Genomic DNA, 16,246 nt, shown 5'->3' with positions numbered 1-16,246 from the left:
ATCCATCAACAATATCAAGCTTTTATTCTTCTTACTGTTCTCATCTGTTCTGTCATGGGAATCTCATAATGCTAAGGTTAAATTTTGCAATTTTATCCCAACCTAGCTGAAACAGTCAAAATCAGAGATTGAATGTTGGACCTATTTACCATCTTGACTTCTTTGTAAAATTTCACATTCTTTTTACAGAATGAACTTAAACTGTATTAGAAATATTAGAGGACTATTTCTATTCCTGGAATTGACGTCATCCAACAGATCGATATAGCAACCAACAGAGGAAGATATTGAACTAGAAACGAAATTGCGAATTTTTATTCTTCTGTCTGGCTCCACCAATTCGGTTGTTTGCTCATTGACTTTCCACCATAAGGCCATAAGACATAGGAGTGGAAGTAAGGCCTTTCGGCCCATCGAGTACGCTCTGCCATTTAAGCATGGCTGATGGGCATTTCAACTCCACTTCCCTGCACTCTCCCCATAGCCCTTAATTCCTTGTGAGATCAAGAATTTATCAGTCTCTACCTTGAAGACATTTAAAGTCCCGGCCTTCACTGCGCTCCGTGGCAATGAATTCCACAGGCCCACCACTCTCTGGGTGAAGAAACGTCTCCTCATTTCCATTTTAAATTTACCCCCTCTAATTCTAAGGCTGTGCCCACGAGCCCTAGTCTCCCCCCCCAAAGGAAACAACTTCCCAGCGTCCACCCTTTCTAAGCCATACATTATCTTGTAATTTTCTATTAGATCTCCCCTCAACCTTCTAAACTCTAATGAGTACAATTCCAGGATCCTCAGCCATTCATTGTATGTTAAACCTCCCATTCCAGGTATCATCAGTGTGAATCTCCGCTGGACACGCTCCAGCACCATTATGTCCTTCCTGAGGTGTGGGGCCCAAAATTGGACACAGTATTCTTAAATGGAGCCTAACTAGAGCTATATAAAGTCTCAGAAGCACATCTCTGCTTTTATATTCCAACCCTCTTGAGATAAACGACAACATTACATTCACTTTCTTAATCACGGACTCTACCTGCAAGTTAACCTTTAGAGAATCCTGGACCAACACTCCCAAATCCCTTTTTACTTCTGCTTTACGAATTTTCTCACCGTTTAGAAAATAGTCCATGCCTGTATTCTTTTTTCCAAAGTGCAAAACCTCGCATTTGCTCACATTGAATTTCATCAGCCATTTCCTGGACCACTCTCCTAAACTGTCTAAATCTTTCTGCAGGCTCCCCACCTCCTCAGTACTACCTACCTGTCCATCTATCTTCATATCATCGGCAAACTTCACCAGAATGCCCCCAATCCCTTCATCCAGATCATTAATATATAAAGTGAACAGCTGCGGCCCCAACACTGAACCCTGCGGGACACCACCACGGTTGCCATTCCGAAAAAGAGCCTTTTATCCCAACTCTCTGCCTTCTGTCAGACAGCCAATCCTCAATCCAAGCCAGTAACTCACCTGGAACACCATGGGCCCTCACCTTACTCAGCAGCCTACGTGAGGCACCTTATCAAAAGCCTTTTGGAAGTCTAGATAGGTAACATCCACTGGGTTTCCCTGGTCTAACCTACTTGTTACCTCTTCAAAGAATTCTAACAGGTTTGTCAGACACGACCTCCCCTTACTAAATCCATGCTGACTTGTTCTAACCCAACCCTGCACTTCCAGGAATTTAGAAATCTCATCCATAGCAATGGATTCTAGAATTTTACAAAAAACGGAGGTTAGGCTAATTGGCCTATAATTTTCCATCTTTTGTCTTGATCCTTTCTTAAACAAGGGGGCTACAACAGCAATTCTCCAAACATCTGGGACTTTCCCAGACTCCAGTGACTTTTGAAAGATCACAACCAAAGCCTCCGCTATTTCCTCAGCCACCTCCCTCAGAACTCTAGGATGTAGCCCATCGGGGCCAGGAGATTGATCCATTTTTAGACCTTTTAGCTTTTCTAGCACTTTCTCTTTTGTAATGCCTGCCGTAATCAACTTTACCCCCTGACTCTCCTTAATTGTTGGGATACTACTCATGTCTTCCACTGTGAAGACTGACGCAAAGTACTTATTAAGTTCTTCAGCTATTTCCTTATCTCCCATCACTAGCGTTCCAGCATCAATTTGGAGCGGCCCAATATCTACTTTTGCCTCTCGTTTGTTTCTTATGCATTGAAAGAAACTTTTACTATCATTTCTAATATTACTAGCTAGCCTACCTTCATATTTGATCCTCTCCTTCCTTATTGCTCTCTTTGTTATCCTCTGTTTGTTTTTGTAGCCTTCCTAATCTTCTGATTTCCCAGTGCTCTTGGCCACTTTATAGGCTGTTGCTTTCTTTGATACATTTCCTGACTTCCTTTGTCAGCCATGGCTATCTAATCCCACCCCGGATAATCTTTCTTTTCTTTGGGATGAACCTCTGTACTGTGTCCTCAATTATACCCAGACACTCCTGCCATTGTTGCTGTACTGTCTTCCCCGCTAGGCTCTGCTTCCAGTCGATTTTCGTCAATTCCTCTCTCATGCCCCTGTAATTACCTTTATTTAACTGTAACACCGTTACATCCGATTTTGCCTTCTCTCTTTCAAACTGCAGACTGAACTCTACCATATTATGATCGCTGCCTCCTAAGTTTTCCCTTACTTTAAGATCTTTTATAAAATCTGGCTCATTACATTACAGCACTAAGTCCAGAATAGCCTGCTCCCTTGTGGGCTCCATCACAGCCTGTTCCAAAAAGCCATCCTGTAAACATTCCATGAATTCCCTTTCTTCGAATCCACCGGCAACATTATTCACCCAGTCCTCCTGCGTATTGAAGTCCCCCATGATCACCATGACGTTGCCTTTCTGACAGGCCCTATCTATTTCCCAGTGCATCTTGGGCCCCTGGTCCTGATCACTGTTGGGAGGTCTGTACATAACTCCCATTATAGTTTTTTTAGCCTTTGTGGTTCCTTGACTCCACCCACACAGACTTCACATCCTCTGACCCTATGTCATTAAGTGCCGTAGATTTAATTTCATTCGGAACTAACAAGGCAACCCCACCCACCTCTGTCCACCTCCCTGTCTTTTCGATAAGTTGTAAATCCTTGGATGTTTAACTGCCAGTCCTTAACTCCCTGCAACCATGTCTCTGTGATGCCTACCACATCATAATCATTCAAGAGGATTTGTACTGTTAATTCATCTATTTTGTTTCGAATACTACAAGCATTTAGGTAAAGTGCCTTAATGCTAACTTTCTTATCATTATTAGAATATTGGAAATCCTAAGATGACTTAAGCTATCCTTCCTTTTTGCTGTATTCCTAGTCTGCCTCGAGCTTAAACCCACCTGTACACATGCTATCCTGCTGCTTATCTTTCCATTTAACTGCATACTCCCTGTCACTTTCGCTTTCCCTTCCTCTCAACTCAGAAGTTTAAAGTCCTACTGACCACCCTATTTATCCTTTTTGCTCGAACACTGGTTCCAGATCGGTTCAGGTGGAGACCGTCCCAACGGTACAGATCCCCCTGGTTCCAAAACTGATGCCGATGCCCCATGAAATGGAATCCCGCTTTCCCACACCAATCCCTTAGCCATGTGTTTACTTCCCTAATTTTCTTATCCCTATGCCAATTGACGCGTGGTTCAGGCAGTAATCCGGCGATTATGACCCTTGAGGAACTGCACTTCAGTTTCTTTCCTAGTGCTTCATAATCCCTGAACAGGTCCTCTACCCTAGCTTTGCCTATGTTGTTAGTCCCAACGTGGACCGCAACAACTGGATCCTCCCGCTCCAATATCCTTTCAAGCTGGCCGGAGATGTCCTGCACCCTGGCACCGGGCAGGCAACACACCATGCGGGACTCCTGATCCAGCTTGCATAGGATACTATCTGTCCCACTAATTATAGAATCCCATATAACAACTACCTGTCTTTTTGCTCCTACCCCCCACGAATGGCTTTCTGCACCACGGTGCCGTGGTCAGCTGGCTCATCCTGTCCACAGCCCTTTCCCTCATCCATACAGGAAGCAAGAATCTCATACCTGTTGGTCAAGGTCAAGGGCTGAGGCTCCTGCACTCCTGAACTCTGAATCCCACTACCTGCCTCACTTACAGTCACACCCTGTTGTCTCTGAACACTTATTGAATTTGAATTACTTAATCTACCAGGTGTGACTGCCTCCTGAAACAAAGTGTCCAGATAACTCTCCCCCTCCCGGATGTGCCGCAAAATTTGAAGCTCAGATTCCAGATTATTTACTCTGATCTGGAGTTCTTCCAGCAACCAACACTTGCTGCTGATGTGGTCGCTGCCGTTCACAATGGGATCAGCCGGCTCCCACATCATACAGCTACAGCACATCACCTGTCCAGCCATTACTACTTATTTCGTTAACTTTTACAATTTATATATTTAAATAATTTCTAGTACTTCTCTACTACGGTCTTTTTCTAGGAGGCATGTTATTCCAGAAACTGTCCTCCTCATGATACCAGACTGGAAAACTCAAAATTTTGCTGGCAGCTGAGAAATTCTGAGAGTTTCCCATTGGCTGACTAGGCATGAAGAAGCGTGGAATAATTTTGAAAGGAAAGTGAATGTTTGATCTCTGAACTGTTCAATCTGCTTAAATTCTTTTAAATGAAGATTAACTTTAATTTAAATAATATACCTCAAGAATGCCTACCTTTTGAAAGCATAGAAAAACATTTAACACTTTAGGGTAAAGATTCTAACACAGACAAGAACTTTGGGGAGATCTCACATCTGATAATGTTCCACTGTTACAAATGCAACAGTTATATCTGTTACAGCCTGTCTAAGCTTGAAGGAAGATTTCTGATAATTTTCAACATTTCCAAAAGAATCATCTGGAAGTCAACCCTTTTGATGGTGAATCCAGAAACCTTGTATCTGAATGCACCATTGCTTTAATTTATACAGCCTCCTTTTGAAACCAGTGGTTTAATGTGTTGTAAATTTTGTGATATTGGAAAACTGGCATTCTAGTGACTTCATTAGATGGTAGTGAAGAGGTGTTGAATTTCATGATGTGCATCAAGTATCTTGCACGGCATAGTAATAAGTGTTCATTTTCCATTTATTAGGTAAGGTTGCACCTACATTCAACAACAGTCAAGCTATTTGTTTCTAGTATTGTTAGGGTGCACAAGCCTGAATTGATTTTTGCAGATATGAGAAGACCTTTTCGCTGGTGTAAATTAAATATATCAGAAACATCCCCCTAGCATACTGTGGAAGCCAAACTTTGGATAAACCAATTACAAAACTAGAAAAGGACCTTTTGGTTGATAAAATGTAACGTATCATTATTGACAGGGAGACAGCAATAACTCTCTGCTTTAAAGACCCATTGTTTGAGAAGGATGGAGTACATGAGAATGCACACATAGCAGGATTACTATCTATTGGTAACAAGGTGTCGAGCTGGAGGAACACAGCAGGCCACACAGCATCAGAGGAGTAGAAAGGTGACGTTTCGAGTCTGGAACCTTCTTCAGAAACGGGGGAGGGGAAGGGGGCTCTGAAATAAATAGAGCGTGGAGGGTTGGTGATAGAAGGTGGTTAGTAGAACTTATAGGTGGGAGAGAAGATGGACAGGTCAAGGAGGCAGGGATGAATCTAGTAATGGTAAGTGTAGGTAGGAAGTGGAGGTGGCGCTTGATCAGTGAGGTGGGAGGAACAGATAGATGGGAGAGAAGATGAACAGGTCAAGGAGGCGGGGATGAGAAGAGGGGGTCTGGTCTTGGGATGAGATCAGGGGTGGGGAGATTTTGAAGCTAGTAAAGTCCACATTGAAACCATTGGGTTGTAAGGTTCAGAGGTGGAATATGAGGTGCAGTTCCTCCAGTTTCCAGGTGGCATTGTTGTGACACTGGAGGAGAGCTAGGATGGACCTGCCATCCAGTGAGTTGGGGGGGGGTAGTTGAAGTGGTTCGCGACTCTATCTGCCACCTATCTGCCCCTCCCTCCTCACTGACCAACCCCCATCCCAATTTCCTACCTACACTCATCTTTGCTAGCTTCACCCCTGCCTCCTTGACTCGTCCTCCTTCTCTCCCACCTATCTGCTCCACTTTCCACCTTCTATCGCTGTCCAACCCCTCTCTATTTATTTCAGAGCCCCACTCCCCTCCCCATTTCTGAAGAAGCGTCCAGACCCGAAATGTCTGCTTTTCTGCTCCTCTGATGCTGCCTGACCTGCTGTGTTCCTCCAGTTAGACACCTTGTTATCTCTGACTCCAGCATTGGCAGTTCCTACTATCTCTTACTATTTATTCAGTTGTCTTCAGCAGGGCCCAGTAACTGGAAGGATCCTGGAGGAAAGAGTAAAGGTACAAAGACGGCTTTAGGAGGCTGGACGTTGGCAGGTCACAGTCATGGGAATATAAACTGAAGTTATTAAATTAGCTGAATATTGAATTATGCAATAAACAAAAAACATTTTAAATTGTATGCTTTCAGAAATATATCTTCTATTTTTGTCATTACACCATTCGAGTTCAACATACATACATCTCAAATAATACAAACACAGTACTAATAAAAGATTAGTTTCATATCAAGACTGTGCAGAAAAAGACCACCTGTGATGATTACTTTTTTTTAAACAACTATGCCATGGAAATTGTTATTTTTTGTTTCTACTGATATTAATTGTACAGCTGGTAAGGTTTGTGTGGGTTGATCAGATAATTGTTCAATTCTGCTTTTGTTGGAGAGTTATCCTTTAGCTGATGAGCCATAAATCATTACACATAACTGTTTCCTGTACAGAATTAAATGTATGACCAACAACAAGTGAAACACATGCGAACCAAGTGAGTTGTATGTTTTTTTCCACCTGCATAAACAACTTGAACAATTTCACATTGACTCTGTTAAAGCTCATATTTTTAAGTCATGATTGTTGTATAATAGTTGGTACATATTTCATGATTTCTTAACTTTTTATTAAATGGGAGAAGCATGCAGGAATTGTAAAATCGTCAAAGTTCAATTTCGGGGTTGGTGGAGGCCAGTACCTTTTATTTTGCAGTATTCAACTTGGTATCACTTGGTTTTCTTTGTAGAATTTTATTCGTTCTAGTCACAAATTCTAGTTTTGTAGAATCACTTCCTTTCTGGGATTGGACATTAGCAAAAACGTTCTTTATTTCAAGAAAAAAACTGGTCCATTTTCTTGTGTTTCACTATGAAGTACCTTTATTTGTGGATGTGGATGGCACATATTATATTAAGAAAACATGTTTTTAACCTTGATCTAACTTTGATCCCATTTTGAGTGAAAGACTTCAAAGTTTGGTTTCCTGGTATAAAGACACTTGTCTGTGACTCAGTCAATCAGTTTGGTTCTGTTTTGGGTATTACTTAAAATGTAGGCCTGCAAATGGGTGTTTGTGGTATCAAGGTAAAAGTGCCCAGTTTAATTAAGCTGTTAAAAGTTGTTATCTCAGAATGAGCTTTATATGTTCTAATATTGCAGGCTGTAATTTCTAAGCTGTTACTTGTTACTCCTGCAAAGGACAACACAACTATTTAGACTATTTGTCTCATCATCTATTGTTCTGTCTGTCACATCTGTAATAAATTGTTCTTACCTGGTACATTCCACACACAATTTTGATAAATAAGGCTAAAGAATCATGAAACCAACAAGGTTATCATCACTGTCATCCAAAGCCCCAGACTATAGTTTGGTTTCACCACTTCTCCATATTGTCCTTTAATGTTTGTATAGTTTCAAATTGTCCTTTCTTAAAATCCATTTGTTCTATTGATGCCATCCACACAGTTAAGCGTAAGGTCAGATAAAAAAAGTCTAGTTCTTAATGTAAGTGTTAATGAATTTCAAATGCATAGGATTTGCCATTTTTTCTGCATAATAAAAAATTGAAGCACGAGTATTACTTCAGTATATGTATAAATTGAACTATGTAAGGCAGCACCCACAATAATGAAATAATCTATTTACTAGACTATAATAGTTTATATGTACAAGACCAGAAAGAAATGCTGAAATTTGGCACACTTACTTTTGGCAAACCTTCCATTCGTGAATTGGGATCAGCTTGAGTGGAAACTCTCAACATCAAAGTTATTGTAAGCATACACAGAAGGAGAGGGGCTACACAGTCTCAGGCAAAGTGAGTGGAAGCAGAATTACCTCAGGGGGAGCAAATATATAGGATACCAAACAAAATTACACACCATGTATGAAGTGTGTGGGAAAACAGAAATGATTTGATACCAGATGATGACATCTTGAAATAAGGACATAAGAACTAGGAGCAGGAGTAGGCCATCTGGCCCCTGAAGCATGCCCTGCCATTTAATAAGATCATGGCTGATCTTTTTGAGACTCAGCCCCACTCACCTGCCCACACACCATAACCCTTAATTCCTTTACTGTTCAAAAATTTATCTAGCCTTGCCTTAAAAATATTCAATGAGGTAGCTTCAGCCACTTCACTGGGCAGGGAATTCCACAGATTGACAACGTTTTGGGTGAAGAAGTTCCTCCTGAACTCAGTCCTACATCTGTTTCCTTTTATTTTGAGACTATGACCCCTAGTCCTAGCTTCACCTGCTAGTGGAAACAACCTCCCAGTCTCCACCTTATCTATTCCCTTCATAATCTTATATGTTTCTAAAAGATCTCCCTTCTGAATTCTAATCAGTATAATCCCAGCCTACTCAGTCTCTCGTCATAATCCAACCCACTGAACTCTAGAATCAACCAAGTGAATCTCCTCTGCATCCTCTCCAGTGCTAGTTATCCCTTCTCAAATAAGGAGACCAAAACCGCACATAGTACTCCAGGTGTAGCCTCACCAGGACTCTATACAGCTGCAGCATGGCCCCCCTGTTTTTAAACTCCACCCCTCTAGCAATGACAGACAAAATTCCACTTGCCTTTTTAATTATCTGCTGCACCTCAAATCCTACTTTTAGTGATTCATGCACCAGGACGCCGAAGTCCCTCTGCACAGCAGCGTGCTGCAATTTTTTACCATTTAAAACATGGTCCATTTTCCTGTTATTCCTACCGAAATAGATGACCTCAGACTTATCAACATTGTATTCCATCTGCCAGACCTTTGCCTCCTCACTTAGACTATCGATATCTCTCTGCAGACTTTCAGTGTCTTCTGCACACTTTGCTGTACCACTCACCTTAGTGTCATCTGCAAATTTTGACACACCACACTTAGTCCCCAACTCCAAATCATCTACGTAAATTGTAAACAATTGCGGTACCAACACTGATCCCTGAGGCACACCTCTAGCCACTGACTGCCAACCAGAAGAACATCCATTTACCACTACTTTGTTTTTTATTAGTCCACCAATCCTCTATCCATGTCAATACATTACCTGTAATACTGTGCAACTTTATCTTATGTAGCAGCCTTTGTGTGGCACCTTGTCAAATGTCATCTGGAAATTCAGATACACCCCATCCACAGGTTCCTCATTGTTCACCATGCAAATAATGTCCTCAAAGAATTCCACTAAATTAGTTAAATATGACCTACCCTGCATGAACCCATGTTGGGTGTTCTCAATGGGAGAATTTATATCCAGATGGCTTGCTATTTCTTCCTTAATGATAGATTCAAGCATTTTCCCCACTACTGAAGTTAAGCTAACTGGCCTATAGTTACCTGCTTTTTGTCTACTTCATTTTTTAATGACGTCACATTGGCTGTTTTCCAATCTGTGGGAAATAAAAGAACTCAGTGTGATTCCTCTATTAGATTGACTTGATTTACCCTTGGTATTTAAAGGATAACTATCTTTAATAAAGGAAGAATAACTGACATTCAGACAGTTGTTATTGTTGTTAAACAGTTTCACTATCACTTCGGAGCAAAAATGGCATGACTCGACACCCACGCTATCAGTTTGTCCTCATTACCCAGGATGGCATTTTATTTGAGAGAGTGCTTCACTTAATTTGGATTTGCTGTCTTTCAGATAAGATACTAACTGAGACTGTCTCAGTTCTGATATACATGTAAAAAATCATGAGTCACATAAGAGGTGGAGAGATATCCTGATGTTCTGGCTGACATTGATCGCTTGACCAATGCTTAAAAAGATATTCTGGCTATTTATTTTGTTGCTATTTGTGGATTTGCAGAGGTGTACATTTACTGCTGTCTTTCCTATGTTACAAACAGAGTCTACACTTCAAAAGTACTTTATCAACTGTAAAGTACTTGAGGACATTTAAGGGTCATGGATGACAATTATTGAAAACACTTGAGCTTTTGACACTCTTGTCCCCATTAGAGCTTTCTTTTCATGTTACATCCCAATTAAATGGTAATGTTTGACTGCTGTAACAGTTTATTCATTGTTTTCAGCATCGTATTTTCTTCTTTATACTTTATAGTGAAAAAGAAAAAGCAGAAGTATGAGCCGATACATACTGTGGATATTACACGACCAGTTCAGAATGGAAGCCAAGTGTTCATAAAAGAGCTCCGAAGCCGGACCTTCCCCAGGTAAGAATTGTCCCTTGAGAGGTATTTGCTTGTGAGGAATTACTGAATGTACAAATTGTTTAAATTTTTATTTGTTATGAGAATCTACCATTATTTAATCTGAGAAATTTGAATGACATTTAATAAGTTAAATTTAATAGCTACAAAATATATTTATCTCTTCATTAATTGTTTTGAATTTGTAATGCATAATAAGCAAATTGCCATAATTATTCTGGATATCTTATTTGAAGTTGTTAATTAAGCAAACTATATTTACTCTGGTTGAATAAGATATTTTTGCACTTGTATAGTGCAAAATAAGAGAAATATCTAATCAACCATGTAATTCTTTCAACGAGATTTTGTTTTAAATGAATGTAAAGTTAATTAATATATAAAACTTACTTTTCAAAAGCTGAATGCTGATTTTCTATAGAATTCCGTTTACACTGTCAGCAATTCATATAGCATGATAAAATAATAGCAAAAAGGATCCATCAGTTATGAGTTGGAATGTATTGCAAGTTAGTTTATTTACTTTTATTCTGCAGTTTTACTTTATTAACCATTGAATGGCAAAACTCAATTTTGCAGAATCCATAGTTATCAGAAGTTCGAATATACAAATTCAGAAAAGACCCCTGTGGGTATTTGCTGTTCTAAATGTCCAGGAAAATCATATCTCACAATAATGTGTATAATGTTTTAACAAGTGTTTCAGTATGACTTATCTAATTATCTCCTGAACTTGCTGACATAATCAATCTTACCAGGTGACAAAGTTTCAAGGTGCGGGTTGGGGGCAGGTTTAAAAGAGGCACATTTTTCACACAAAGGGTGCTGAGCGCCTGGAATGCGCTGGCAGAGGAGGTGGTGGGAAGCAGACACAATAGCAGCATTCACAAAGCACCTGGACAAACACATGAATTGGAAAGGAATAGAGGGATATGAGTCCTGTAAGTGAAGACTGTTTTGGTATGGAAGGGCAAAATATGTTAGCGCAGGGTTGGAGAGCCAAAGGGTCAGTTCCCATGCAGTATTGTTCTGTGTTCTTTACTGCCTCCCTTGAAATTCCATAACATGTCATATTCTGCATGTAAATTGAGTGATACAGTGAAAATCTCTCCAAAATCACATTTTTATTCTGTGTATTTTTGGAAATATGGTCTGCTTATAACAAATCCTGCCTTTATTTTTACAACTTTGTCGTTATTTTGTGGATAGGCATATGATGTATATTAGAATGTTTCAACTCAGTATTAGTTTTTTATCTCAAGATTTTGCTTAGATTACTTGCCAAAAGCACCACAGTTATGGAAGTAGTGTGACTAATGGAAACAACCTACAGTGTGAGGGACATGAATTTTAATTGATTTCTTATTTGTATTCATGTAGTAAGAATTAACTGGGGATTCGCTTGTGCTCCTATATATGAGTTGACTGAAATTCTGGTGATTTGATTTGAAGGTGCATGAATTCAATGTATTTCTGTGTGAATAAAAGCTTATAATTGTGTAAAGACAAGAAGTGAAAAGAGAAAATGCTGTAAATGTTTGTCAGGTCAGAGCATCTTTGGAGAGAAACAGAGATTATTTTTCAGTAGTTCAGTATTTTGCAATTATATAAAGATGATACTCCAGTTTTATTGTTTGCCACCTTGCTACCTGAGAAAGAAGATGTAACATTTCATTGAGCAAAGCAAACCAGAGAAAATTATTCGAGCAACTGTTAATATTTCAACTGTTCTTTATTTAGAGCTTTCTTGCTATAACTTAGTCATCTTATATCCTTTATTGTTTTGCATAAAAAGTGTTTTTCACTTTGCAGTTACAAGCTTTTCAAGGCTATCATTCAACCACAGAGGAACTTAGCTTGTCACTTAAAATGAAAAATTTCAAAGACAATGAAAAACTGATACCGGCAGATTGGTGAATTAGGTCCTCTATTATGCATAAGTGATGCATTTCCCATCTTTGCATATGTACTATTCTGGTCTTTTCCTGTTTTGTTGTGGTTTAAGTGGCGTTGTCAGGAGGTTACAGCAGAAGACACTTCTGCAGGATTAGTTAACTAAATCAGACTCCAAGGTATAGCACATTAATGACCCTGTACCCAATCACGACCTCAGTGTTGGAATCAAATGGTGGTCACACTTCTGCATAACGTGGGGACCTGTCACTTTATAATGACTTTCCTGAACTGGGAATCTAATTAATGGCCAATCTGATCAAGATTTTTGGGCAGGCTCTTGATGCAAGAGAAACATTGGGAGGTCCTCCAGCTCATAGAAGCTGCTTTCATATTGTAGTTACTAATGGTTCAAGGCTATCATTCAAAGTATAGAGGAACTTAACATGTCTGGTGAGAGAGAGAGAGAGAGAGACAGAGAGAGAAAGCATGCCTCCCCTACGGCAAGAGCCAAGACCCATTAAATTGGGCGACTTCTGGGCTCTGGTGAAGAGTCATCTAGACTCAAAATGTTAGCTTTCTGACTCTCCATGGATGCTGTCTGACCCATGTTTGTTGTTTTCAGTCATGGGTGACTTCAAAGTCTTATACATTGTCCCAGTGATTTTCCAGATCCTTACGTCTTGATGTGGTGGGGTTGGTCTACAGACAGACCGGAAAAGTCTGACAGTTGGCTTAAATAATCTTTAATGAGCCTTTATTAATGACCTGCTAGTTTAACTCTGCTGACTCCAATCCTGCCTCCATGAAAAGGGCCTGGGTGGGGTGGGGGCAGGGAGGTGGTTGGAAATGAGGCCAGCAACCCAAGATATTGACCAATGCATGAATTTTTGACTGCCTTGGTGCTTGCATCCATGCGGGGTTGAAATCCTGCCTGTAGTTTCATCCTTTGGTCAGTATACTGACTATTTCATGAAGAATGCTGTGCCATAGGATACTGTCTGTTCAGTGGAATATGCCAAATTTTCTGACACAGTCGCATTGTGCAAGCTGAACTTTCCATGAGAAAGTTGTTGATCGTTTCTTCCACTTTGAAGCTAAGAATATAAAGTACACGACTAAAATTCAATTTAACTCAACAAAGTGGAACCTGATTTCATCAAGAACATGGCACAGCTGTAGCCAAATTGGCATTTTTCCCATTGAGGATGATTTTCTGATCATCAGCAACTGACATATTTTGCATTACCTGACATTTCAATGATAACAAAATACCAGAATGTCACATTGCAAGCAGGTATAAGTCATAAATGGGAACGTAAGTTGATGATCAGAAGAACAATTTTTTTCCTTCCAGTCAGATTGCTAAATGCCAACTTTTCATTTAAGTATTTGGGGATTGAAATGCCTGACATCAAGACATTTGAAGAATAGATGATGTATGTGTGGATATCCTTTTTTTCAGATAAGGTGGGCTTTTGCAAACCTCTTCTTTTACCTCCTTCCAAATAAAGAATCAGGACTTAATGGCTTTTTTTCTTCCTGCATCAGGTTTGGGGGAAGAAGAAATCTGTTAGATTTAAATATATAGTTGATTGTTGATTACTTAAGTATCCTTTACATCTTTAGCAAGCAGTGACACATTAACTTGACTAGTTCTCCTTCATTGTTCCAATATTCTTTCATCATTCCTGTTGTCTGGGTATTTGATAAAAAGAACTCTTTGACCATTTTCCATCCCTCTGAACCTTGGAAAAAATGTGAACTAACTACAGTCTGCAATCCTTTTGGTATACACAAAGAAAACGTGAATGAATGACAGGTAATAAATACTGAGTCAGTAATGTCCGTATTCCCTTTAATGAAGAAAAATAAAAATTTAACTTTTTGATGAATGTAACTGAGAACGTGGATGTTGTCTTTGTGAATTTCAAGGAAGTGTTTAGCAAAATACCTTGTAACATTCTGGAGAACGGAATTTAGGCTCATGAACTAGGAGAATCAGTGTCAGCTTGGTTACAAAAATGGTTTTAGGACACAAAGCAGCAAATGGTGAAAAATAGCTGTTTTTCAGACTGGAGATAGTGGTGTTCCTAATGTGCTCGGACCTCTTTTTTTTGATTTTCCTACAGGGACTGGCATAGAGTTGAAAGGCTGAACAGTTTCCTTCTGCACTGTAATGGCTCTATGATTCTATGAAATGCATTCTGTTACTCCTCTCTATTCCATTGAAATGTTCATCAGTTTGAGTTTTTATTTGCCGACTGTTCTAAAGCTGATTTAGGGTAGATGTTATTTTGTGGGTAATCTGCTATCATATCACGCCCGCAGTATTTAAGGACATTGCAAAATACTGAATAGCTTTTCCTTGTTTGCTTTGATCAATTGGCATGTAATCCCATGAATTAGTGCAGCCCAAGATTTAATTCAAAAATGAAGATTAATAGTACGTAATTTGCCTTTTTTATGATTATTACATGGACTTTGACCAGAATATTCATTGTGAAAATATGGCAAAGAACATAATTATAAACAACTGGACCTCTATTCAAATCACACACGTTAGTTCTTTACACAAGCTGTAGAAAAATGGAGAGCGTAGTTGAAGTAACAATTTCTATCAAAAGCTTTTATTGAATTGAAGCAAATCTATTTATTTGTTTAGTGCGGAAGAGGTTATTCAAAGGCTGACTGGAACTCAACTATCCTTGAGATTTCTGGAAGAAAATGGTTTTACTGGACCTATTTTAGTTGCAAAGAAGGACGGTTTGGGATTAAGTTTGCCACCTCTTACATTTTCTGTTAGTGACCTTGAAAATTATGTTGGTAAGTATTTGATTTATCATCAGCTTATGTTATGCTGAAAGAGAAGAAAGTGCAAAGAATAATTTCCTTTCTTTACATCATAATGTACCCTCAGCTGAGAGTATGTTTTGTTCTATTTATTTTCACCACTTAATTATCATGTATTTTATGCAAAGTAGTCTTATTCTGCAAGGTTGAATAATGAAAGTTGTTGTACAACAAAACATAGCTTTATATCTGGCATATGTACAAGTTGCAATTGCAGTGGCTGAACCTTATAGGGCCCTGAATGATGTGAGTTGTGGAAATGTGGGAGAATTGTGTGAGAAGTCCAGTGAGGCCTTTCACAATATCAGGAGCAATAGCCATGTTTTTCAATTAAATTCCAGATGTGAATATAAGATTCTCAGTAGGGAATGGAGCGATGCCTGTAAGCAAGAATTATTGCATGTTATCGGCCTCATTAACTGCAAATTGTGCCTTATTAATATGTAGTTTCCTATCCTAGCAGCTGTTGTGAGGAAACTAGACATCATCAACTATCACAGCAGGTACCTGGGGACTTCAGCTCACCTGTTGCTTCCCTGCACCACCTTCTTGGACAGCAGCAACAACATCTCAAAGGATGCTCCAGAGCATCGACCACACTCACACTCCATCTATGGTTGCTGGCTTCCGACAACAGCCAGCTTCTCAGGACCCTTAAGGTACCTCTCTGATCCCCCCAAAGGTTGGTTCTGCACTTGAAAGTGTACTTTGGAGCGCACTAGCAGCTACCAATCCAATGCTCAGGGACAAAGGGAATGGTTGGACCAAACTGCATCTCAGGGCTGTTCACTTCCTGTCTTAGTGTTGACTTACTTTAAGACTATCTGGATGCTCACAGCATCCTTGTTTTGCCTTGCCTTGCCTTGTCTTTTTGTGCTTTCCCCTCTAAGCCAGAGTGACTAGATTCACAGTCCTCCTGTCTTGCCTTGCCACCTCCTGCAGGCACAGAGCCAGAAGC

At 39.7% G+C, this 16,246-nt stretch overlaps 1 protein-coding gene across 1 annotated transcript in view; it reads left to right on the top strand.

The window, feature by feature from the left end:
• Positions 1-16,246, top strand: part of phf2 (PHD finger protein 2) — a 160,859-nt gene that overhangs the window by 57,338 nt on the left and 87,275 nt on the right. Inside the window, exons 3-4 of the mRNA XM_048547918.2 lie at positions 10,434-10,545; positions 15,101-15,261. Coding sequence (XP_048403875.1) covers positions 10,434-10,545; positions 15,101-15,261 — 273 coding nt within the window. The remainder of the gene's footprint in view (positions 1-10,433; positions 10,546-15,100; positions 15,262-16,246) is intronic.

The sequence above is a fragment of the Stegostoma tigrinum genome, chromosome 11, assembly GCF_030684315.1.
Source record: "Stegostoma tigrinum isolate sSteTig4 chromosome 11, sSteTig4.hap1, whole genome shotgun sequence".
NCBI classification, from domain to species: Eukaryota; Metazoa; Chordata; class Chondrichthyes; order Orectolobiformes; family Stegostomatidae; genus Stegostoma; species Stegostoma tigrinum.
The sequence above is the reverse complement of the archived record's forward strand: the minus strand, read 5'-3'. Positions and strand labels throughout refer to the sequence as shown.